This window comes from Chiloscyllium plagiosum, chromosome 25 (genome assembly GCF_004010195.1).
Source record: "Chiloscyllium plagiosum isolate BGI_BamShark_2017 chromosome 25, ASM401019v2, whole genome shotgun sequence".
Classification (NCBI taxonomy): domain Eukaryota; kingdom Metazoa; phylum Chordata; class Chondrichthyes; order Orectolobiformes; family Hemiscylliidae; genus Chiloscyllium; species Chiloscyllium plagiosum.
The window spans coordinates 9797138-9821793 of NC_057734.1; the positions used below are offsets into that span (position 1 = coordinate 9797138).

Genomic DNA, 24656 nt, shown 5'->3' on the forward strand with positions numbered 1-24656 from the left:
AGTAAATACTGATGCAAAATATTCATTTAGTATCTCCTTCATTTTCTGTGGCTCCACACAAAGGCTGCCTTGCTGATCTTGAGGGGCCCTATTCTCTCCATAGTTATCCTTTTGTCCTTAATATATTTGTAAAAACCCTTTGGATTCTCCTTAATTCTAGTTGCCAACGCTTTCTCATGTCCCCTTTTTGCCCTCCTGATTTCCCTCTTAAGTATACTTCTAATTCCTTTATACTCTAAGGATTCACTCGATCTATCCTGTCTATACCTGACATATGCTTCCTTCTTTTTCTTAAGCAAACCCTCAATTTCTTTAGTCATCCAGCATTCCCTATACCTACCAGTCTTCCCTTTCACCCTGACAGGAATATACTTTCTCTGGATTCTTGTTATCTCATTTCTGAAGGCTTCCCATTTTCCAGCCATCCCTTTACCTGAGAGTTTGGTTTGAAATTACGTTCGGCGTGGACCAAAGAGTCTGTTTCCGTGCTGTATGACTCTATGACAGCCGCACCAAAGATGGACCAGTCAGGTTCTGGAGTGTCTAAGGACTTCGAGATACATTGAGAACAGCAAAGACACTGATGCATATGACCACCGCCACCTGCAAGCTTCTCTCCAAGTCACACACATTCATGACTTGGAATGACAGCAGCATATCTTTGGTGTTATTCAAACGTTTCCAAACAGCACTGTGGGTGTATTTGCACCATATCGAATGAAGCAGTTCAAGAAAGCTAGCTCACTATCATCCGCTGAAACACGATTACAGATCCAAGGATGAATCTTAAAAAAAGATCAATAGCCAGGAGTTAGTTTTAAAACATTGGAAAAGATTTTGATGGGGAATTGAGTGTCTTTTTTAAAAAAAACTCAGTTGTTACAATTTCAAATGCAGTGCATGAAAGATGGCAAAAGCAGATTAAATTGGATCTTTCAAAAGGAGTTGAATATGTACTTAAAAAGGGAATATTTGCAGGGCTATTGGGAAAGATAAAGGGAGTTGATCTAACTGCATTGCTCTTTTAGAGTTAGCTGGAAATGTGTTGCTGGAAAAGCGCAGGTCAGGCAGCATCCAGGGAACAGGAGAATCGACGTTTCGGGCATAAGCCCTTCTTCAGGAATGAGGAAAGTTTGTCCAGCAGGCTAAGATAAAAGGTAGGGAGGAGGGACTTGGGGGAGGGGCGTCAGAAATGTGATAGGTGGAAAGAGATCAAGGTGAGGGTGAAAGGTGCTCTTTCAGAGTTAGTACTGATGATAGGCAAAAGTATCTCTATGAAATTAACATTCAAATTATTTTGCAGTAGCACTGGGGTGAAGACTGATGTTAAAATGGTGGCTCCTAGAGTATTTATTTACAGAACATCATAATTTTCAGCACCTCTATTATAAACATCAAACAAATCAAGAATGTTAACTGTGATATTTAGCACCTACATCTAAAACAAACAGCAGAGCCAAGTAAATTGCACTAGGTGGAATTGAGACCCAATATGTTCCATTAGCTCCTGAAAATCATTTAATTAAACTTGTAGTTAAATATAAGCAAATCATGAACATTTGGGGGAGGTGTGGAAGATCCACTGGGTTCTCTAAATCTCCGACTCAACCTTGCAGAATCTTGAACTGTACAAATTGGCACTTTTTGCCATTTATGTCATCTCTTCAAATGTATCAAGTTCCAAATGGAGAATCTCTGTAAAAGAGTCCAGGCGAGCACCATTCCTAGCGTATTTTAAATTGACAACGTCCACAATGATACTGCATCAGACGTTTTGAGATTGTAGTTAAAGCATTTTCCAGTTTGCATTTAACTCATGCCATGATTGGCCTGCAACGTTTGGTATGAAAAATGTATATAAAGAAAGACAGGTCATGTATCCGTCAGCACCGACATGTTTCATCTTGACTTATACACTTAATGGCAAGGTCCTAGGGAGTGTTGCTGAAACAAAGAGACCTTGAAGTGCAGGTTCATAGCTCCTTGAAAGTGAAGTTGCAGGTACATAGGATAGTGAAGGCGGCGTTTGGTATGCTTTCCTTTATTGGTCAAAGTATTGAGTACAGGAGTTGGGAGGTCATGTTGCGGCTGTATAGGACATTGGTTAGGCCACTGTTGGAATATTGCATGCAATTCTCGTCTTCTTCCTATCGGAAAGATGTTGTGAAACTTGAAAGGGTTCAGAAAAGATTAACAAGGATGTTGCCAGGGTTGGAGGATATGAGCTATAGGGAGAGGCTGAACAGGTTGGGGCTGTATTTCCTTGGAGCATCGGAGGCTGAGGGGTGACCTTATAGAGGTTTACAAAAGTATGAGAGGCATAGAAAGGGTAAATAGGCAAAGTCTCTTCCATGTGGTCGGGGTGTCCAGAACTAGAGGGCATAGGTTTAGGGTGAGGGGGGGAAAGATATAAAAGAGACCCACGGAGCAACTTTTTCAGAGAGTGGTACGTGTATGGAATGAGCTGCCAGAGGAAGTGGTGGAGGCTGGTACAATTGCAACATTTAAGAGGCATTTGGATGGTTATATGAATAGGAAGGGTTTGGAGAGATATGGGCTGGGTGCTGGCAGGTGGGACTAGACTGGGTTGGGGTATCTGGTCGGCATGGATAGTTTGGACCGAAGGGTCTGTTTCCATGCTGTACATCTCTATGACTCTATTGACTTATACAATTAGCTAAACATTACTCTATATTAAGGGAAATTAAGTTCTGTTGTAGCTCTAAGGATATGCAAACTCAGAAGCTATAGTTAGTTAATTTGTAACTGGTTTTATCCGTTTTTCAGAAATTTGTGCCGTTAGTTTTCAGAAGACAAACAGAGGTCAGTCTGCCACCCTCTCAGTGCTGCCTTATCTGCCCACTGTAAAGTGGGAGTTTGGAAAGTTACAGGGAAATTGGTGGAGGAAGAGGTGGTGTCTCTTTCTTCTTCCACTGTTTTCAGTCTCCTGAGGTTGACGCTTGCTTTGTTGCAGGGAAATACGTTAATCGGCAAATATGGTATTGTTCTACTATTCCAATAGTAACAAATAATTTTTAAAAAATTAAGGAATGGCATGTTGGTCTAGAGAGAATACAAAAGAAATTGACAAGAATGTTGACAGGGCTTGAAACTTGCAGGTATGAGGATGGATTGGAGAGGCTAGGGTTGTATTCCTTAGAACACAGGAGGCTACAGATGTCTTAATTGAGGTGTGGAAAATCATAAAGAGATTGGATAAAGTGGACAGGGAAGTCTGTTTCCTCTAGCAGAGAAGTCAATTATGAGAGTGCACAGACTTAAGGTGCTTCATAGAAAGATTAGAGAGAAAAAAAAAGAGGAAAACTTTCTTCACCCAGTGGGTAGTTGGGATGTGGAATTCACTGTCCAGTTTCATGATTGAAGCAGAAATTTCAACCCCTTTAAAGAGCATCTTAAATTACACTTGGTGCTGTAAACTGCAGGCTATTGATCAGGTGTTGAAAGTGCAAATATAATGAGCAGCTAGCCTATTCTGCCAGCACAGACATGATGGGCCAAATGGCCTATCTCTGTGCTGTACCTTTTCTATAGGAAGGGTGGAGCTGTAAAGAGCATGGGAAGAGAGGTCAAAAACGTAAGAAACAGTGGTGAACAGAGGAGAGGACTTTTAAACCTTGCAATAGTGGAATATTCAGCTCACTAGGAACCAGGAAAACCTGAAATCACATATATTAAGTTCATTGCAAACAAATGTGGAGTCTCTCAAGGCTTGAGAAGGTCAGGAGCTACAACATGTGGAAAATTGCAGCAAATGCAGTTGTAATGAACAATGTTAATTGAATAATTAATACTAAAGAGTTTTATTTCATAAAGAATTACATTTGTGTGTTATCACAACATCTCACATACTGTGAATTTCAGAAGCAATGACTATATTAGAGACAAACATGCAGCCATTCAAATATATCTCACTAGTCAGTGGAAAGCATGTTTAGGATCCAAGTGTTTTGTGTAACAAAGTGTGCTAGTTATACAATGACAGCAGGAAAGCTAATGGCATGCTACCCATAGGAACATAGAAATTAGGAGGAGTAGGCCATTTGGCCCTTTGAGCTTGCTTCATTAGCCTGTCTTCACTTTTTTCCTATATCTTTTGATTTCTTTAGCTTCAGGTGCGAGATCCAAACCTTCCTGGAATCATGCAATGTTTTGGCTTCGACTGATTTCAGTCAGAGATTTCCAGAGGGTCCCCATTCACAAAGTGAAGAAATTTCTCCTGATCTCAGTCTTAATGGTTCAGCCTGTATCTCTACACTATGACCCTGCTCTGGACCCCCTGCTCCGGATTCCTCCCACAGTCCAAAAATGTGCAGGTTAGGTGAACTGGCCATGCTAAATTGCCCGCAATGTTAGGTGAAGGGGTAAATGTAGGGGAATGGGTCTGGGTGGGTTGCGCTTCGGCGGGTCGGTGTGGACTTGTTGAGCCAAAGGGCCTGTTTCTACAGTAAGTAATCTAATCTAATCTAAACAAAGAAAATTACAGCACAGGAACAGGCCGTTCGGCCCTTCAAGCCTGTACTGATCCAGATCCTCTATCTAAACCTGTCGCCTATTATCTAAGGATCCTGTATCCCTCTGCTCACTACCCATTCAAGACACATCTTAAATGACACTATTTTGCCTGCCTCTACCATCCCATTCCAGGTACCCACCACCCTCTGCGCAAAGAACTTTCCACACAAATCTCCCTTAAACCTTTCCCCTCTCTTCTTGAACTCGTGATCCCTAGTAATTGAGGCCACCACTCTGGGAAAAAGCTTTTTGCTACCCAATCTGTCTTTACCTCTCATGATTGTGTAGACCTCAATCAGGACCCGCTCAATCACCGTCTTTCTAATGAAAATAATGCTAATCTTCTCAACCTCTCTTCATAGCTAGCACCCTCCATACCAGGCAACATTCTGGTGAACTCCACTGCATCCTCTCCAAAGCATCCACAGCCTTTTGGTAATGTGGCAATCAGAATTGTTTGCAGTATTCCAAATGTGGCCCAACCAAAGTCCTATTCAACTGTAACGTGACTTGCCAACTCTTGTACTTAATACCCCAAATGAAGGAAAGCATGCTAAATGCCTTCTGGACCACTTTGTCGACCTGCGTTGTCACTTTCAGGATACAATGGACCGGAACACCCAGATCTCGTACATAACTTTCTCCAGGGCTTTCTCATTTACCAGGAGAAACCAAGGACTGCAGATGCTGGAGATCAGAGTCAAGATTAGAGTGGTGCTGGAAAAGCACAGCAGGTCAGGCAGCATCCTTAGAGAGAAGTCAGAGTTAATGTTTCAGATTGAGTGACCCATCCTCAGAACTCAGTGTATCAGACTGTGGAAGTGCAGCAAGACATCTTGCTCCTGTACTTGAATCCTTTCACTATACCATTTGCCTTGTTAATTGTGTGCTACACCTGCAGTGACTGGTGTAAAAGCTCACCCTGGTTTTGTTGTACAATCCCCTCTCAATTCAGAGGCAGCTAATAAACTGCTTTCCTGCTTATGCCCCCAAAGTTAATAACTTCTCAATTTTCCACATTACACTGCATCTGCCATGCAACTGCCCACTCACTCAGATTATTGAAATCACACTGAAGCATGTGTGTCCTCCTCACAGCTCACCCTCCCACCCAACTTTGTGTTCTTAGAAATTTGGAGGTATTGTATTTCATTGTATATATTAATGATTTAGATGAAGCAATGAATAAGTGGGTGTCCTAGCATTGATCCCTGCAGTACCAACTAGTCTCTGTGTACCATTCAGAAAAAGACCTGTTTATTTTTACTTTGTTTCCAGACCATCAACAAACATTCTATCCAATTCATTACAGTACCCTCAATCCCATATACTTTAATTTTAGAACATAGAACATTAAAGTGTAGTACAGACCCTTCGGCCCTCGATGTTGAACCTGTGAAACCAATCTAAAGCCCATCTAACCTACACTATTCAAACACAATTTTATACGCTAATCTCTTAAGAAAGTCTTATGAAAGTCCAGAGAAACCATATCCACTGGCTCCATCTGATCAATTCTATGAGTTACATCCTCGAAGACTTCCAGTGGATTTGTCAAGCGTAACACCCCTTTCATAAATTCATGCTGATTCGGTCTAATTCTGCCAGTTTTCCAAAAGCTCAGCCATTAAATCTTTTAGAATGGACTTTAGCATTTTCCCCACAACTGATGTTAGGCTGGTTGGTCCATAAGTCACAGTTTTCTCTCTGCCTCCCTTTTAAAATAGAGGGGTTATGTTAGCTACTTTCAAATTTGTTCTAGAGTCGAGATTCTTGAAAGATGACTATCAATGCAACTGCTATTTCTCAGGCTACACCCTTAAGTACTCTAGTATGTGGATTATTAGGCCATGGGGATTTATCAGACTTTGATCTCATCAATTTGTCCAACCCATTTCCCTACGGATACTGATCTCCTTCAATTCCTACTGTGCACTGAACCCCTGTGATTTCCAAAATTTCTATTATGTGGTTTGTGTCCTCTTTTGTGATAGATTCTGGTTAGGAAATCAATGGCGGGTAGATGGGAATGTAGAATTTGAAACACCAATCCTGATCTTTTGGAATGGCACAACAGGCTTGAGGAGTAGAATGGTCTATATATGCTCTACATTTTTGTGCATGGATGTTGTAGCAAGTTTATTGGAACTCTGATAATTGAGGATATTAATTTCTAATTCCATTCTGTCCGAATCCAAATACACCATACATCAGCACAAATTCAGAACTTCACTTTACCATACACTGGTGTGTCAACTAAAAAAAGAGAAAGCCTGAAGATGACACTCAGCAACAAATTAAAAATGAACCTTGCCTTGGCCCAATGCTCTTTAAGGACTAGTTTTGCTCTGAGAAGTGCCTTAAACCATTAATCCATGAAGGGAAGCCAATAAACCACTATTTAGAAGTTTAGCACACCAGAAGTGTATTAAAGAATTAAACCATGTTTAAGAAAAATATTTCAGTCACACTTGCAATTACAAAAGTCATTACCATCATCCTGTCAACCCCTGTCAGAACGAGACATTTCCTGGAAAAATTGTGGACCACAATTTACCCAAGTATATACAATGTTAGAAAAGTCCCTTCCCCTTTTGAATTATACATGCATATGAATTCAAAGTCAAGATTTATCTGAAAGAGCGTTGATTCATAGAACATAGAAGAATACAGCGCAGTACAGGCCCTTTGGCCATCGATGTTGCGCCGATCCAAGCCCACCTAACCTACACTAGCCCACTATCCTCCATATGCCTATCCAATGCCCACTTAAATGCCCATAAAAAGGGAGCGTCCACCACTGCTACTGGCAGGGCATTCCATGAACTCACGACTCGCTGAGTAAAGAACCTACCCCTAACATCTGTCCTATACCTACCACCCCTTAATTTAAAGCTATGCCCCCTCGTAATAGCTGACTCCATACGTGGAAAAAGGTTCTCACGGTCAACCCTATCTAAACCCCTAATCATTCATTTCTAAATCCTCCTGTTCTAAATATGATGCATTATTTCTAGGTAAGTGCTTAATAATCTCAAACAAGACGATTTTCCGCTCCTTTCTCTCTCCTCTGATCTCCTTCTCCCACAGGTGAATACTTTACTGGGCACCCTGTTAAGTTAGGAATTCATGATGAGTCCGACAGACACTCAGATTACCCTTTAAGCCCAAATGACAAGGCACTAATGTGCGAGGATCACCTTTGTTTATAAAATATAGGTAGTTTCACTATCTCAAACTGCAAAAATCTGGTTAAGGAAGTAAAAATAATATGATACTTTTGGCTTTAAGTGTTTGCCATGACTTGGAGGTTCCAGTGTTGGACTGGGGTGTACAAAGTTAAAAATCACACATCAGGTTATAGTCCAACAGGTTTATTTTATATGCCCTATTTTATATGCATTTGCCCTATTTTTGCTATGAAAAACACATGTAGTATGGGCATGTAAAATCCAGCATTATGATTCTATGATGAATCAATTCATAAATGCAATATTGCCATATCATGCAGATCAACGGTACACATGTTTTTTCCTTTATATTTTGGAAGGTATTTTCTGGGCAACTTATAAGGGCCAAATCTTTTTATTTTTGTGTCTTTAAAACTATAAGATGCAATGAGAAAGAACTGCTTTAAAAACAGGGATTTATCGGTGGGGGAGGGGGGGGGGCTACATAATTTCACAGCAAGGAACTTTCTACCCATTGTGAATGCTATCTTAGTGGCTGGAGTTCCTATAAAGACATGAGGGAAGAGCAGGCCAGAGTTGTTTAGAAGGGAAGCAGAGCAGGGAAGGCAGGGGAAGCAGCCGAGGAGTAATTCAGGAGGCATAGCAGAAAGCAGCAGCAGCGCACTAAGGGGCGGATGAGGCAACCATGGCTGACAAAAGAAGTCAGGGACAGCATAAAAGTGAAAAAGCATACAATGTTGTGAAAACCATCAGGAAGTCAGAAGATTTGGAAACCTTTAAAAGCCAGCAATAAGGAGCCAAAAGATGAAATAGGAGGGTAAACTACCTAGTAATATTAAAGAAAACTGCAACAGATTTTTTTTTACATTTATAAGATGATAAGAAAGAGCCAAGAGCGGACACTACACCACTGGAAAATGAGGCTGGAGAAGCAGTAACAAGGAACAAAGAAATAGCAACAGCACTTTGCCTCAGTCTTCATGGCTGAAGACACCAGCAGAATACTGGAACTTCAAGAGAGGTGGGGTCAGTGGTGAGTGTAGTGACCATCGTGAAGGAGAAGGTGCTGGGAAAGCTGAAAGCGGAAGGTGGAAAAATCACCCAGAATGGGTGGACTACACCCCAGGGTACTGAAGGAGATAGCTGAGGAGATTGTGGAGGCACAGATGATGATCTATCAGGAATCATTGGAGTCAGGGAGAGTCCCAGAGAGAGTCCCACTCTGGGTTAAGAACAAAGACAGAAGATGTGAAATTCTGGGTGATTAGCCTGACCTCAGTGGTTGGTGAGATTTGAGTTTGTTATTAAGGATGAGATTGTGGAGTATTTGAAAGTACATGGTAAAATAGGGCTCAGCCAGCTCAGCTTTGTCAAGGGAAGATCATGTCTGATAAATCAGTTAGAATTCTCTGAACAAGTTAGACAGCCAGTGAATGTGATTATTTAGATTTCCAGAAGACGTTTAACAAGGTGCCACATAGGAGGCTGCTCAATAAGATTACAGCCGATGGTGTTATGGGTAAGGTACTGGCATAGATAGAGGATTGGCTGACTGGCAAAAGGCAGAGTGTGGGGAGTCTTTTTCAAGATGGCAGCTGGTGACTAGTGGAGTTCCACAGGGGTCAGTGTTGGGACCACAGCTATTCACATTATACATTAAAGATATGGACAAAGGAACTGAGGATATTGTTGCTAGGTTTAAAGATGACACAAAGATAAATGGTGAAATAGGTAGTGGTGAGGAAGTAGGGAGGTTGCAGAAGGACTTTGACAGGCTACAATAACGGGCAAAGTAGCAGCAGGTGGAATGCAATGGGGGAAGTGTGAAGTTATGTACTTTAGGAGGAAGAAGAGGTGCAGACTACTTTTTAAATGGGGAACGACTTTGGAAATCTGAAGCACAAAAGGACTTGGGAATCCTAATTTGGGATTCTATTCAGGTTAACACGCAGTTTCAGTTGGCAGTTAGGAAGACAAATGCAACGTGAGCGTTCATTGCGAGAGGGCTAGAATACAAGAACAGGGACGTACTAATGAAGCTATCATCAGACTGCAATTGGAATATTGACAGCAGTTTTGGGCTCTATATCAAAAGAAGGATGTGCTAGCCCTGAAGATGTTGCAAGGAGGTTTACAAGAATCATCCTGGAAATGAAGGGCTTCTCCTGTGTGGAGCTCTTGGTCTGTACTTTGAGTTTAGAAGGATCAGGAAGGATCGCATTGAAACATATAGAATACAGAGAGACCAAAGTAGAGTGGACGTGGCTTCCATTAGTAGGAGACATTAGGATCTGACAGCATAACCTCAGAGTGAAGGGAAGACCCTTTAGAACTGATAGAAGGACAAATTTCTTCAGCCAGAGGGTGGTGAATCTGTGGAACTCATTGCCGCAGAAGGCTGTGGAGACCAAGTCATTGAGTGTATTTAAGAGATGGATAGGTTCTTGATTAGTAAGGGATCGAGAGCTGCGGACAGAAGGCAGGAGAATGGGGTTGAGAAATATATCAGCTATGATCGCTTGGCGGAGTAGACTCAATGGGTTAAATGGCTCCTATATCTTATGGTCTCGTGATCTTCCTGCAAAGTGCAGACGATCAGAAGCCAAAGAGTTCTTTACAAGTGGAGCTGATTGACTCTCGGCTAACTGAGCTGGCTGGAACTAGAAACAAGTTACAGAGATACAGATACAGAGAAACAAAGATACCGGAATACATGCAATAGGTCTTCAAAGCAGAAGCCTGTTATCTGCAATTAGCAAAAAACTCTGTTTAAAGAAAAGCAGTTAGCTTACAGCTAACTTGAATTGATAAATCATGGACAATTTCCAAGTAAATCAAGTCTTGCTTCTTATAAGCCAAGGAGAGTCCAGCCAAAGAAGGATCATCTAAACACCAGAATTGTGAATAAACACCACTGAATTGACTTTCCAGATTTTCCTACTTCTACCAATAATCTACAATTCCTATTTGTTTGTCTGCACTTGGTTGTACATAAAGAGGGATAAGTGTTTTACATAGTACTGTTACCTGCCAATGTTTTATACCTGGAGAAAGTGAGGACTGCAGATGCTGGAGATCAGAGCTGAAAAATGTGTTGCTGGAAAAGCGCAGCAGGTCAGACAGCATCAAAAGAGCAGGAGAATCGACGTTTTGGGCATAAGCCCTTCTTATACCTGTTTACCAGTGGCTGTAATTTAATTATTTATAATAAATAAGTAAGTTTCTTTAGGACAGAAAACTGGTCCATGCTTTCAGTCAACCTTGACCTGAACATCAGGTAAACTGGGGTGTTGAGAGTCCTTTAAAAAGGAATTTTAATATTTGATTTGACACTGGGAATAGAAGGGTTGATTTACAGTGCTCTATCCCTGGTGAGTCATAACACTTAATCCAAAATGCAAGGTTATTGTACTGGGAAGATGGGTTCAAATCCCAACAGGGCAGATGGTGAAATTTTAATTTAACTAAAACTCGCCCTAACGGCAACTGTGTAAGCTTTTTGGATTTTTACAGAAACCCATCTGGTTCACTAATATCCTTCAGGAAAGGAAATCTGCTATCTGTAGGTCTGTTTATATGTGAGTAGACCCATAGCAAGATGCTTTACTCTTAACTGCCCACTGGACAATTAGGACTGGGTAATAAATATTGGCAAAGCCAGAAATACCCACATCATATGAGTAAATAGAAAAATACAAAAACTAGTCATTGTTGCTAGGCAAAGGAAGAAAAAAACCTACAGAGACTTATCGAGATGCATTCTTAGGAGGTTTAGTGGAAAAAGAACACCCTGTCAACCACAAATTAACATTAATAGTGAGCAATATTTTAAAACACAAAGAAAATTGGTAATAAAAATTGCCAGCTTAAAAGAAAGGGACAGTGTTATACTTTGCAGATCTTCTGCTGAAACAACAAAACTAAAACTCAATCTGGAAATCTGACCGTATGTGGAATTGGAGACAATTCATTGTCTTGGAAGTACAACTGATTGGGAGATGGAGAGAAAGATCATGTGCATGCACCCCAGTTAATAAGGTGTGACCAGTGGCACGTCCTAGGAATTGAAGTTGAGATTACAACATTTCACTTTATCAATTACTTGGGTGCAGGAACAGTCTTATTTTTTAGATTAGATTAGATTCTCTACAGTGTGGAAACAGGCCCTTTGACCTAATAAATCCACACTTACCCTCCGAAGAGTAACCCACCCTGACCCATTTCCCTCTGACTAATGCACCTACCCTATACATCCCTGACCACTATGGGCAATTTAGCATGGCCAATTCACCTGACCTGCACATCTTTGGACTATATCTGCATTTGCTGTGGACACCAAGTCAAAAATTACAGAAACTAGTCAAAAGCTGAGAGCAGAAAGCTGTAAAGGGACTTTGAGGAATTTAAGCAAAACAGTGGCATGTGAAACTCACTGTTTGTAGGTTGGAGTTTATCCATTCTGAACCCAATAAAGACAGACCAAAGTGTTTTCTAAAGCTGAGAGATTTAGTGATCCAGGTATCAAAACCAGTAAAGACTAGTGAACAAGTATGAAATACAATTAACAAACTATTGACAATTATCTCAAAAAGAATGGGAATAAATACATTACAGCTCTTTAAAGCTCTGGTCAGAGGTATATCTGAGGTACAGCATTCAGTTGTGTGTGTACACCTCAAGATGAATGGATATCTTGAATTTGAGGAGATGCAGTATGGATTCACCAAAACTACATCAGGACAAATAGAATTAAATTATGAAAATAGGTTGAATACAAACAGACTTGTATTCTGTGGAGTACAGAAGATTAAAAGATGATCTAACTTGGGTGGCTAACACAATGACAGAATTTGATGGGGTCAGAGGGAAGTTATTTCGTCTGGTGGGACATACTGAACGAGGTGGTAAAACTACAACTTGTGCCATTCAAGATATCAGAAAGCACTTCTCCACTAAATTTTCAGAAACTCAATCCTCCAAAGCAGTGAGAATTTCAAAACCAAGATTGTCTTACAAAAATATATCAAAGATATACAGGGCTCTGAAGTTAGGGTGAACAGATGAAGATACAAGTGAGCTATAGAGCTAATAATTGAATTGCACAGCCTTGTTCACGTGTTAAATGCACAGGCTGTACTGCTGGATTAGAAAACACAAAAGATTCAAGCACTTACATAATTGTGGGTGGCCTGGAGTATGTACTAGAAACAGTGAAGTTGTTTGTCATAGATAACTCTGTGCTGCATTCACTGAGCTTGTGAAAAATGCAAATTAATCATACATACTCCAATACTGGAAAGTATTCTGCAAATTACAACTGAACAGCTATTCACCAGCATGCAAAATATGTCTCTCATCAGCCAAACTCAACAGATCAGCAAGTCCCATTTATCATATCGGTAGGAATCAACATTCTGAATTTGTCCTTATGACCTACTGGAGTGCCAAGATGTTGAACTTGAGCCATTAAATGAAGGCCAATGCATTTTTACTGCAGAATGTCTAAGCTAATTTACAGTATTAAAAACACACACACGAGAAAAAATGAGCTTTGGAAATCGTTAAGATGACAGAGACAAGAATCAAAGTCAGAGAGAGACCGAGGGTGGAGGCAAAGAAACACAAAATGAGTGAGAGGAAAGATGGGGAGGGAAGATGAAGGAAAACCAAACTAAGCCAAGGAAACAAACAAAAGGCAAGGATAGATAGATGGAGGGAAACGAGATCCACTGTTTACAATACTTAGGAATTGGAGGTGCTGGTGTTGGACTGGATTGGACAAGGTTAGAAAGCATACAACACCAGGTTATAGTCCAACAGGTGTGTGATTTTTGACCTTGTACAATATCAAGGACAAGTGGATTTGGTTAAAAAAAAATTCAGAAATAAACTTAGGAAATGGGAGAGATAATGTAAGCAAAGGAGGTGGAAGAGAGAGAGGCAAAGATGGTTTTCAAGTCAGAGATGTACAACACCGAAACAAACCCTTCAGTCCAACTCGTCCATGCCGACCAGATATCCCAACCCAAACTAGTCCCACCTGCCAGCACCTGGCTCATATCCATCTTAAACCCTTCTTATTCATATACACATCCAGATGCCTTTTAAATGTTGCAACTGTACTAGTTTCCACCACTTCCTCTAGCAGCACATTCCAAACATGTACCACCCTCTGTGTGAAGAAGTTGCACCTTAGACTCTTTTATATCTTTACCCTCTCACCCTAAAGCTTTTCCCTCTAATTCTAGACTCCCCCACCCCAGAGAAAAGACCTTGTCTACGTACCCTATCCATGTCCCTCATGATTTTATAAACCTCTATAAAGTCACCTCCCAGCTTCTGACCCTCCAGGGAAATCAGCCCCAGCCTATGCAGCCTCTCCCTATTGTTCAAATCCTCCAACCCTGGCAACATCCTTGTAAATCTTTTCTGAACCCTTTCAAGCTTCACAATATCCTTCCGATAGGAAGGAGACCAGAATTGCACGCAATATTCCAACAGTGGCCTAACCACTGTCCTGTATAGCCGCAATATGACCTCCCTACTCTTGTACTCAATACTCTAACCAGTAAAGGAAAGCATACCAAACACCTTCTTCACTATCCTATATAGCTGCGAATCCACTTTCCAGGAGCAATGAACTTGCATTCCAAGGTCTCTATGTTCAGCAACACTTCCTAGGACCTCACTATTATGTGTTAAAATCCTGCTAAGATTTGCTTTCCCAAAATGCAGTACCTCGCATTTATCTGAATTAAACTCCATCTGCCACCACTCAGTCCACTGGCCCATCTAATTAAGATCCTGTTGTAATCCAAGGTAATCTTCTTTGCTGTCCACTGCACCTCCAATTTTGATGTCATCTGCAAACTTACTAACTGTACCTCTTATGCTCACATCCAAATCATTTATATAAATGACAAAAAGTAGTGGACCTAGCACCGATCCTTGTGGCACTCCACAGGTCACAGGCCTCTAGTCTGAAAAACAACCTTCCACCACTACCCTGTCTTCTACCTTGAAGCCAGTTCTTTATCCAAATGGCTAGTTCTCCCTGTATTCCACGAGATCTAACCTTGCTAACCAGTCTCCTATGGGAACCTTGTCAAATGCCTGACTGAAGTCTGTATAGATTATGACTACCACTCTGTCCTCCTCATTCCTGAGTTTTTTGAAGTAACAAAATCAGGTTTGAGACATAGTTTCCCCATGCACAAAGCCATGTTGACCATCCCTAATCAGTCCTTGCCTTTCCAAATACATGTACATCCTGTCCCTCAAGATTTCCTCCAACAACGTGCTCACCGCCGACGTCAGGCTTACCTGTCGTAGTTCCCTGGCTTGTCCTTACCACCTTTCTTAAATAGTGGCACCACGTTTGCCAACCTCCAGTCTTCCGGGACCTCACCTGTGACTATCGATGATACAATATTTCAGCAAGAGGCCCAGCAATCACTTCCCTAGCTTCCCACAGAGTTCTAGGGTACACCTGATCAGGTCCTGGGGATTTACCCACTTTTATGTGTTTCAAGACATCCAGCACTTCCTCCTCTGTAATATGGACATTTTTCAAGATGTCACCATCTATTTCCCTACATTCTATATCTTCCATGTCCTTTTCCACGGTAAACACTGATGCAAAATACTCATTTAATATCTCCCCCTCTCTGGCGGCTCCACACAAAGGCTGCCTTGTAGACCTTTGAGGGGCCCTATTCTCTCCCTAGTAGCCCTTTTGTCCTTAATGTAATTGAAAAAACCCTTTGGATTCTCCTGGACTCTGGTTGCCAAAGCTTTTTATGTCCCCTTTTTTGCCCACCTGATTTCGCTCTTCATTAAACTCTTACTGCCTTTATACTCTAAAGATTCACTCAATCTATCCTGTCTATTACAGACATATGCTTCCTTTTTTCTCTTTGCTAAACCCTCAATTTCTTTAGTCATCCAGCATTCTCCACACCTACCAGCCTTTCCTTTCACCCTAACAGGAATATACTGTCTCTGGACTCTCATTATCTCATTTCTGAGGGCTTCTCATTTTCCAGCTGTTCGTTTACCTGCGAACATCTGCTCCCAATCAGCTTTTGAAATTTCTTGCCTAATACTGTCAAAATTGGCCTTTATATTCAACCTTTAGAACTGGTCTATCCTTTTCCATCACTATTTTAGAACTAATAGAATTTTGGTCACTGGCCCTAAAGTGCTCCCCCACTGACACATCAGTTACCTGCCCTGCCTTATTTCCCAAGAGTAGGTAAAGTTTTGGATCTTCTCTAGTAGGTACATCCACATACTGAATCAGAAGATTTTCTTGCACACACAAATTCCTCTCCATCTAAACCCTTAACACTATGGCAGTCCCAGTTTATGTTTGGAATGTTAAAATCCCCTACCATAACCACCCTATTATTCTTACAGAGAACTGAGATCTCCTTACACATTTGTTTCTCAGTTTCCCTCTGACTATTAGGGGGTCTATAATACAATCCCAATATGATCATCCCTTTTTTATTTCTCAGTTCCACCCAAATAACTTCCCTGGATGTATTTCCAGGAATATCCTCCCCAAGTACAGCTGTAATGCTATCCCTTATAAAACACCACTCCTCCTCCTCTCTTGCCCCCCTTTCTGTCTTTCCTGTAGCAATTGTATCCTGGAACATTAAGCTGCCAGTTCTGTCCATCCCTGAACCATGTTGCTGTAATTGCCCAGTTCCATGTTCCTAACCATGCCGAGTTCATCTGCCTTCCCAGTTAGGCCTCTTGTATTGAAATGAATGCAGTTTAATTTCAGTACTACCTTGTTCTCTTTGTTCCTGTCTGCACTGGGTCGCTTCTTTTCGTAACTATACCAGTTTCAGATTGATCTCTTTCCTCACTATTTCCCTGAGTTCCCTTCCCCTCCCCTCCCCCACCAACCCCCACCCCACCACCTTACTAATTTAAATCCTCCCAAGTAGCGCTAGCAAATCTCCTCCAATATATTAGTAATCTTCCAATTCAGGTGCAATCCGTCCTTCTTGTACAGGTCACTTCTACCCCAGATGAGATTCCAATGATCCAAAAATGTGAATCCTTCTCCTATACACCAGCTCCTCAGTCACGCATTCATCTGCTCTATTCTCCTATTCCTACACTCACCAGCTCGTAGCACTGGGAGTAATCCAGATATTATCACTCCAGGACCTCCTTTTTAAATTCCTGCCTCTCTATATTCTCCCTTTCAGAATCTCAAGCTTTTCCCTTCCTATGTCGTTAGTTCCAATATGAACAATGACCTCCTGCTGGGCCCTCTCTCCCCCTTGAGAACATTCTGCACCCTCTGAGACATCCTTGATCCTGGTACCGGGGAGGCGACACACCAATCTAATTTTTTGCTGCTGGCCACAGAAAATCCATCTGTGCCTCGGATAGAGAGTCCCCTAACACAATCGATCTCTTGGAACCCAACATACCCCTCATTGCATTAGATCCAGTCTCAATACCAGAAAACTTGGCTGTTCGTGCTACATTTCCCTGAGAATCCATCACCCTCTACATTTTACAAAACACCATACTAGTTTGAAATGGGGATAACGACAGAAGACTTCTGCACTAACTGCCTACCTCTCTTACCTCTCCTGGAGTTAACTCATCTATGTGACTGTATCTGTGACTTTTCTCCCTTCCTATAACTGCCATCCATCACACCCCCTTGCTCTTGTAAATTCCTCATTGCCTCTTACTGTTGCTCCAACCGATCCATTTGATCTGTTAGGATTCACAACCAATGGCATTTATTGCAAATACCATCCTCAGTAACATGTAAACTCTCCCTAAACTCCCATATCCAACAAGATGAGCATACTAAGGGCATTTTTGCTTCTTCCAGTCTGCAGACCCAGAAAATAGCACCATCCTATTCCTCTCCAATACACTGTCCCAGGCTAATTTAATACTTATGGCTTATATTTTTCGGTTTAATCAAGAGACATATCTCAATAAAAACACCTAAGAAAGAAAGAACACTCTCGACTCATTACTGCAGACTTACAGCAAGGTCCCAGGGCCATACATAAAACTATTCATTTTTCTGTTTTTGTGCTGTGAGCTTCCCCCAAACAGGTTCCTCCAAGATAAGTTGTGAATTTCACTGTTTGTTAATTTCCCCAGACGCACTCCGATGTCCAGCAATACATGAATTCAACAGCAAAGACAGTAACTGCGCAGTTCACTGCCATGTCAGTTAGCGGTGTGGGTTTCTTTGTGTGCCTCGTTCTCTCTCTCTCTCTCTCACACAGATATGTGCTGCCTTTGTCTGTTCCTCTGCCTTTTAAAAGTGCCTTTGTTTTGACTTTTTTTTTCCCTCTAAAATTCCAAAACAATGCAACAGCACATAAAACACTAATTGCTGCTCCTGGAATTTGAGAAAATCACTTCCAACACCTAAAATACCTCAAAAAAAAAAGGAACAGCCTGTTACAGCCAAAAATTTCTCCCGTCCTCCATCTTGGATTAAAAAGTGTAGCAGAGAAAGAGAGCTGAATGAGACCAAAATAGCATGAGGAGAGAGAAAAAGACATACAAATCATGGTTTGTGGGGGAGTGGGGTGTTGGAGACAGAGGGGACACATACACACAGGAACTGACTTTGTTCTGAGAGGGAAGGTTAAGTGCACTAGTCTTCCACAGCCTCTCAACAAGAGAGGAGTCTCAGCTCCAGTTCCCTTATAAGTTAGATGAGCTGCTGACCCTGAAAAATGCCTTCCCTCCAAAGGATGGCAGCTCTCCTCATAGGAAATTGGAATTGAGACCATGCTGCAAGATCGTCATGCAAATAGTATTTTCACCAGGATTGACGGCAGTGCACACATGGCTCATGGGTACATTGCTTCCCTTTACCTCAACACTTAAAAAAAGTTACTTTCTTTTCAAAAGAGAATATATGTTTCCCTCCATGTCAAGTGATTACTTGTGACAGAAATTGGCTTTTAGTGCTTCACCCAGGTGACCATTCTTGTGCATGAAGCTTGACAGTGACTGCAAGCAGAAATTTCAATTGTATTATGATAAGATGTTGATTGCGATCATTGAATCTCTTGCTATGTCACTGAATGCTATGGGAAGATCGTTAGATTATCTCTTGCTGGAGGCAGATATTGCCTGACATTGTCCAGATTTGGGCTGACAAATGGCAAGAAACATAAGTGCCATATTGTCCAGGATTTGCTGCACCTGGACCTGGGTTACTTCAGTATCGGAGGACTCATGAATGGTGCTGAATAATTAGCAGACATTCCAATTTCTGACGTAATGACAGAGGTATAATTCCGTGAATATGAATATGCCAGGCTATTGCTTGACTCGTCTGGAGGTCTCAGGGTTGTGTTTACAGTTGTCACTTCTACTGCCTCAGTCAATATCAGATGGTTTCATTCTCGCAGTTGATATGACTGAAATAGCTTCATAAGCCATATAGAGGGACATTCAGAGTCAGCCATATTGCTGTGGGTCTGGAGTCACATGCAAATCAGACGAAGTACAGACAGTAATTTGCTTCACGAAAGGACATTGTGAACTGGATGGGTTTTTATGATAGCTTAAAATGGTTTGATGGTCATTACTTGACTTTCAGTTCCAGATATTGAAATCATGGTGTGTGCCATGGTGAGATTTTAATCTGGGTGTCCAGAACATTAAATTGATCTCTGTATTATTAGCCCACTATCAATACCACAAGGCTATCACCTCCCATTCTCCAATCAAATACAAAAGCTTTTCTGCTCTGTTTTCTACAACAGGATAAATGTATTCTGTAGTATACTGCAAGTCATTAGGTAGTGTTCAAACCTTTACAGAATACATACTAAAGTATCACAACATTAATCTGGATCTAATGTTGCTACAATAAATCTGTTCTCATGGTTTCATGGGGACATTGAATATGTCACTAAGTACAATCACCCTCAGCTATGATTTTCTGTTGAATATATCCACTGACACTCACTGGCAAACACTTCTAGAGTATCTCTCAATATAATGACAATTACATCATACTCATTTACTCAAGTATGGTGTCAGATGGATAGTCCTGATAGACATTGAAAGGAAGAATGAACATAGGTTTACAAAGTATTTCTGTAAACACCTAGTATATGGACGCAGGATGCTTCACAAGGCCTTAATTAAGATATATTCCAGTACTCCATCACTTATCAAAGAAAGACAGACCTGAATCAAGACAACACTTTTCTCAACCACAGGATGTTCCCAAAGCACTTTCACTTTTGACGTTTAGTCATAGTTGAAACGCGGCAGCTGATTTATGCACAGTAAGCTCCCATTATCGCGAATGCAACAGGTGTCTAGAAAATTGTTTCAATATATTGCTGATTTCATAGGATGTAGGCAAGGCCAACATTTGTTGACCATTGCTGATTTCCCCTGAACTGAGTGATGTTAAAAATCAAGCACATCTTTATGGATCTGGGATCACATAAAGGCCAGAGAAAATCATGATTGCACCAGATATGTTTTTACAAACTTGGTGATTCTTATCATTGTCACCATTACCCAGATAAGCTTTATATTCCAGATCTATTAAATGAATTTAAAACCCACCAGCTGCCTTGATGGGATTAGAACTCAGATTCCTATATCACTAAGTAGGGCTTTTGGATGACTAGTGCAGTGACAATCAATACTTTGTTGACTGAAGGATAAATATTATCCAGGAAACTGGGGAAAATTCCCAATTCTTCTTTAGAAGAGTGCCATGGGATCAATTATCTAGGTATGAGAAAGCTGATACAGGTTGTTCTGCTACAACACGCATTTCGTAAACACAAATTCACTATAATGTAATTGATGAATTGGGGACATTGTTTTCTAAAGCAAAAACTTTTGAAACATGTGTTGGCTGTCGTGCGATTAAGAGCTGTCTCTAAAGCTCAATTTTTCTATAACACTGGGTTGCACAAGAACACAACCATTGCATTATTGAAGAGCTGCATGCAAGTTTAAATATCTCAACACAAAATGCCATCTTGGGCAACACAGTGGTCCCTCAGTAATGTTGGAATGGATAGCCTAGATCTTCAAACTGTCTTGGACCCATGACATTTTGATGCAGAGGAGCACAGGGTACCAAATGAGCCATGGCCAACACAAGAGAGTAAAAGGAATTCTGCTAGCCAACAGCCCAACTCAACTAATGCCATCAAATTAAAAAGTAACTGGTCATTTGTTTCACTGGAATAACTTATGCAAAATTGTCACAATCTTTTCAATGAAGAACAATTTGTTTTTATATAGCGCCTTTAACAATAAAGTGCCACAGGAGCACCATTAAAAAATGTCTCTGCGCATAGGAGTTCATAAAAATACAGGATGTCAAAGCACCGCAAAATTCGTACTTTTTCATTATAACCTAGATTTTACTCAAATTTGTCTCAAATTTCTGAGAAATTGTTTTCTATTTTTTATATAATCATTTGTGGGATGAGGTACCTTTCGCTAAGCCAGCACTTATTGCCCATCACAGAGAGCAGTTAGGAGTCAACCACATTCTGTAGATCTGGAACCACAAGTAGGCCAGACCAACTAAATATGTCCTAAACAGCGTTAGTGAACCGGATGGGTTTTTCCAGAAACCAACAATGGATTCGTGGTCATCATTAGACTCTTAATTCCAGATTTTTATTGAATTCAAATTTCACCATCCTGCAAACTTTGGTCCCAAGACAATTCCCTGGGTCTCTGGATTAACAGTCCAGTGACATACCACTAAGCCATTGCCTCTCCTATGGTAGTCACTAAGTGAAAATACTATTGTATGGTTCTCGCAAAACAAAAAGTCAGCAAAAATATCAGTAAAAGTTTGTTACATGATTGACACTAACTGATAATGTCACTTAGGCAGGGAGCATGATTTAAAAAATGGAAAATAGCATGCTGAAGCAGAAGAGAATGCTTTTCCTGCAGGTATTTACACAGAAAGACCGACATTACAACACAGAAACCAGCCATTCCATCCCATTCAGTCAGCTTTAGTTTTTGTCTGCCATGTGAGCAAATAATCAAAATCACATCCAACTGCTTGTTTCTGAGCCCCTTTGTCTCCCTCTCCCTCATTCTGGCAAAGAGCAGGTTGGGTCAGTCTACCAGTGATTGACTGTCACAAATACAAAAATTGTAAGAGACAGCATTGGTAAAATGCTTGTGTTAAAAAGAATAAAGCATATGAAGCCGCAGAGTACAGTACGAAGCAGCAATATTTAAGAACAAGTGAGGGGGCTTTTTGAAGAAAATAGGTAAAAAGAGGAATGGTTACTAGGCAAGTACATAAGATTAGGAACTAGTAGTCAGATAGAAGATAAATAGCTTCAAGGGGATGTTAGGCAATTCTCATGTGTTAACTTGGATGTGTAATTAACGTTGGGCTTGAGAGGACTAGATTTTGAGATGACTTGACTCCTGAAGTGGTCAAAACCTATATTTTCTCACCCAAGTGAATACAAACAATTGTTCTGATAAAAATTAGGGAAAACAGTCAGTCATGGTGCAATCTAATATAATGTATAGGAACTTGCAACAAATTACGCAAACAAAGGCTGACTATGCAATGTTTTATCCAAGTCTAAAGCTGGATCATTGCGAAATCACATACAAAATTCTTGAGTGGCTGCCTAACTGCAAAAAATGCAACATTTAAAGATATTATAATAAACACCAAACAGTACCTTCACACCACAAACTGAACACAGATTATGATAATCATCAAAAAGTTAAATACTCACGAACCTAAATGGCAGCGGATCCGAACATTTGTGGGACCATAGTGTTCAGTAATGAGTGTTTCTGGGCTCATTACGGAGAAACAGGCATTCCCAAAGACATTGTTACTGATGAAAGTGCGAAGACTGCCAAGCAACCGGTACGTCCGAGGGCACCTTCTGCAATTATTGGAAATGCATATGCCCTGGTTAACCAGATAGAAGGTGAACCATTCGCCTCTGGGTGTGCTGTTAACCTTCCAGCCCTGTGGAAGGCTGCAGTTTGAGAATGCCTTGAAGATCAGTTCAAACTCAGCCAGGATAGCTTGGTAGTTTCGTTCCAGTAGCTCCACATCGTGCTTCTGAGCATCACGTGAAAAATAAGGGGTCGTTGGCAAATCAGGTAGGAAGAAAACTTCTGGTTTTTGAATGGATGACCTGTTGTTCAAATACCGGCTTTGTTCCCGGATTCCTTTATGGATCCGTCCCATTCCTGACCATGAATAGTGCTTCGCATATTCCTGCAAATTGTGATAAAGCTTCTGACTGCGTCCCTCATTATGAGTGCACCTTACGCAATCGGCAGACTGGCAGTACATGTAACCATTTTGCAAACCATTTACATCGGCGCTCTGCATCATGGCATTCACTGGTGCATAGTTGCGAGGCTGCTCACTGCCTACATGGTAACAATGCCACACAAAAAGTGCCAGGGCGCAAGCAAAGGTGGTCACTGCAGTTACATCACAGTCTCTCAGTGCCTGCAAGCTCACTAGAACTAAGTTTTTCATTTGGTCCAGTGTCAGATCCCAGTCTGTGAACCACTCTATGAACATGTTCACAAGATTCCGGTTAGTTTGTTGTAACAAGGCAATACTGTCAGTTCTCGACTTTTGCAAAGGCACCCACACCATGCAGGGTTAGTAATTTATTTAATGGAAAAGAGCAGTCGTGGTCTAATTGACAGGCAAGGATGGCATCTTGGCTCCCGAGCACTGTGTCAGCAGCCAGGAAACATTTAGTCTGTCTGCACATCTCACAGAACATACACATTACCACAATCTTCCTGCTGCATAGAAGAGAAACAGCAAGCCTCGATTTAGATTACTGTTTTATAGAGCATCTGGTTGTAAATCAGCATTGCTAAAAGCCCCAGGTTCCTACAAATAAAGAGCATAGAAACAAACATATACATACAGACAATTAGTTCCATATTAAATTAGATAGAGAATATTACGGATTTTTTTTGACATTTAAACATGGTTTTGTTTTAAGTCAACCTTCCGATCGTGCACTTTTCATAAAGGCAAGAATTTTTATTAAAAATGGAACGCTGCGCAACTGAGAATAAATTATACAAAATTACAGAAAAATAAAAATCAGCTTATAACAATTTAATAGTGTAAAACCTTGAAGATACAGCATTGGACAAGGATGCAGGGTTGGCTAAAGTGATAGGCAGGTCAACAATTATCAGATACATTTTGTGCTCTTAGAATCCAGCTAAATTTAAGTCAACATAAATGTTCCCATTATACACAAGAGGACAATCTGAAAGACTATTAGCTAAAGGATGAGTTGGGTGAATCATTAACGTTAAGCACTAGATTAAATTTTAAATAGTTTCTTTTCGGAAATAAGCCTGTATTTCTGTATTTTAAAACCCACCCACCCATGTTGAAATAAAAAATATAAAACCAGTGACATATCTGTCAGGAAAGATTTAAAAGAGAGAGAAGACAAATAGAGCTTTTATAATTAAGACCCTTATTTGAATGGCTCAAAGAAATTGGTTCAAAATGTGGGTGAGCAAGAACTAGAGGGCACAAGTCCAAGTAGGCTCTTAAGAGATCAATTAACTTTAGGAGGAAGTTCTTTGTAGAGAATGTTAAGAATACACAAAAAACCACCATATGGAGTAAATGAACCAGACAACATTCATTCAAGGGGAGGCATGATAAATATGAGTGTAAAGAGAGGAAAGAGCAATGGGAAAGGTGGTGAGCAATAAATAGCCAGGCTGGTGGCATTTCTGAAGTGCCAATACCGACACGGTCACTTTCTGTGCTAAAGATTTTATGTAGTACTGTAAAGTTAGCACACCCCAAAGGGAACTGAAGAAATTGGAAGAAGATGCCCTTGCACATTCCACTATGTCCAGTTAAATTTGGAAATGTAT

The 24656-nt window shown here is 40.8% G+C and overlaps 1 protein-coding gene across 4 annotated transcripts in view; it reads right to left on the minus strand.

Moving 5' to 3' along the window:
• asphd2 (aspartate beta-hydroxylase domain containing 2) overlaps positions 1-24656 on the minus strand; it is a 44779-nt gene that overhangs the window by 8461 nt on the left and 11662 nt on the right. For all 4 annotated transcript variants that reach the window (XM_043715473.1, XM_043715475.1, XM_043715476.1 and 1 more), the window contains one exon: positions 22506-23637. In XM_043715473.1, coding sequence (XP_043571408.1) covers positions 22506-23391 — 886 coding nt within the window. In that variant the 5' untranslated portion in view covers positions 23392-23637. The remainder of the gene's footprint in view (positions 1-22505; positions 23638-24656) is intronic.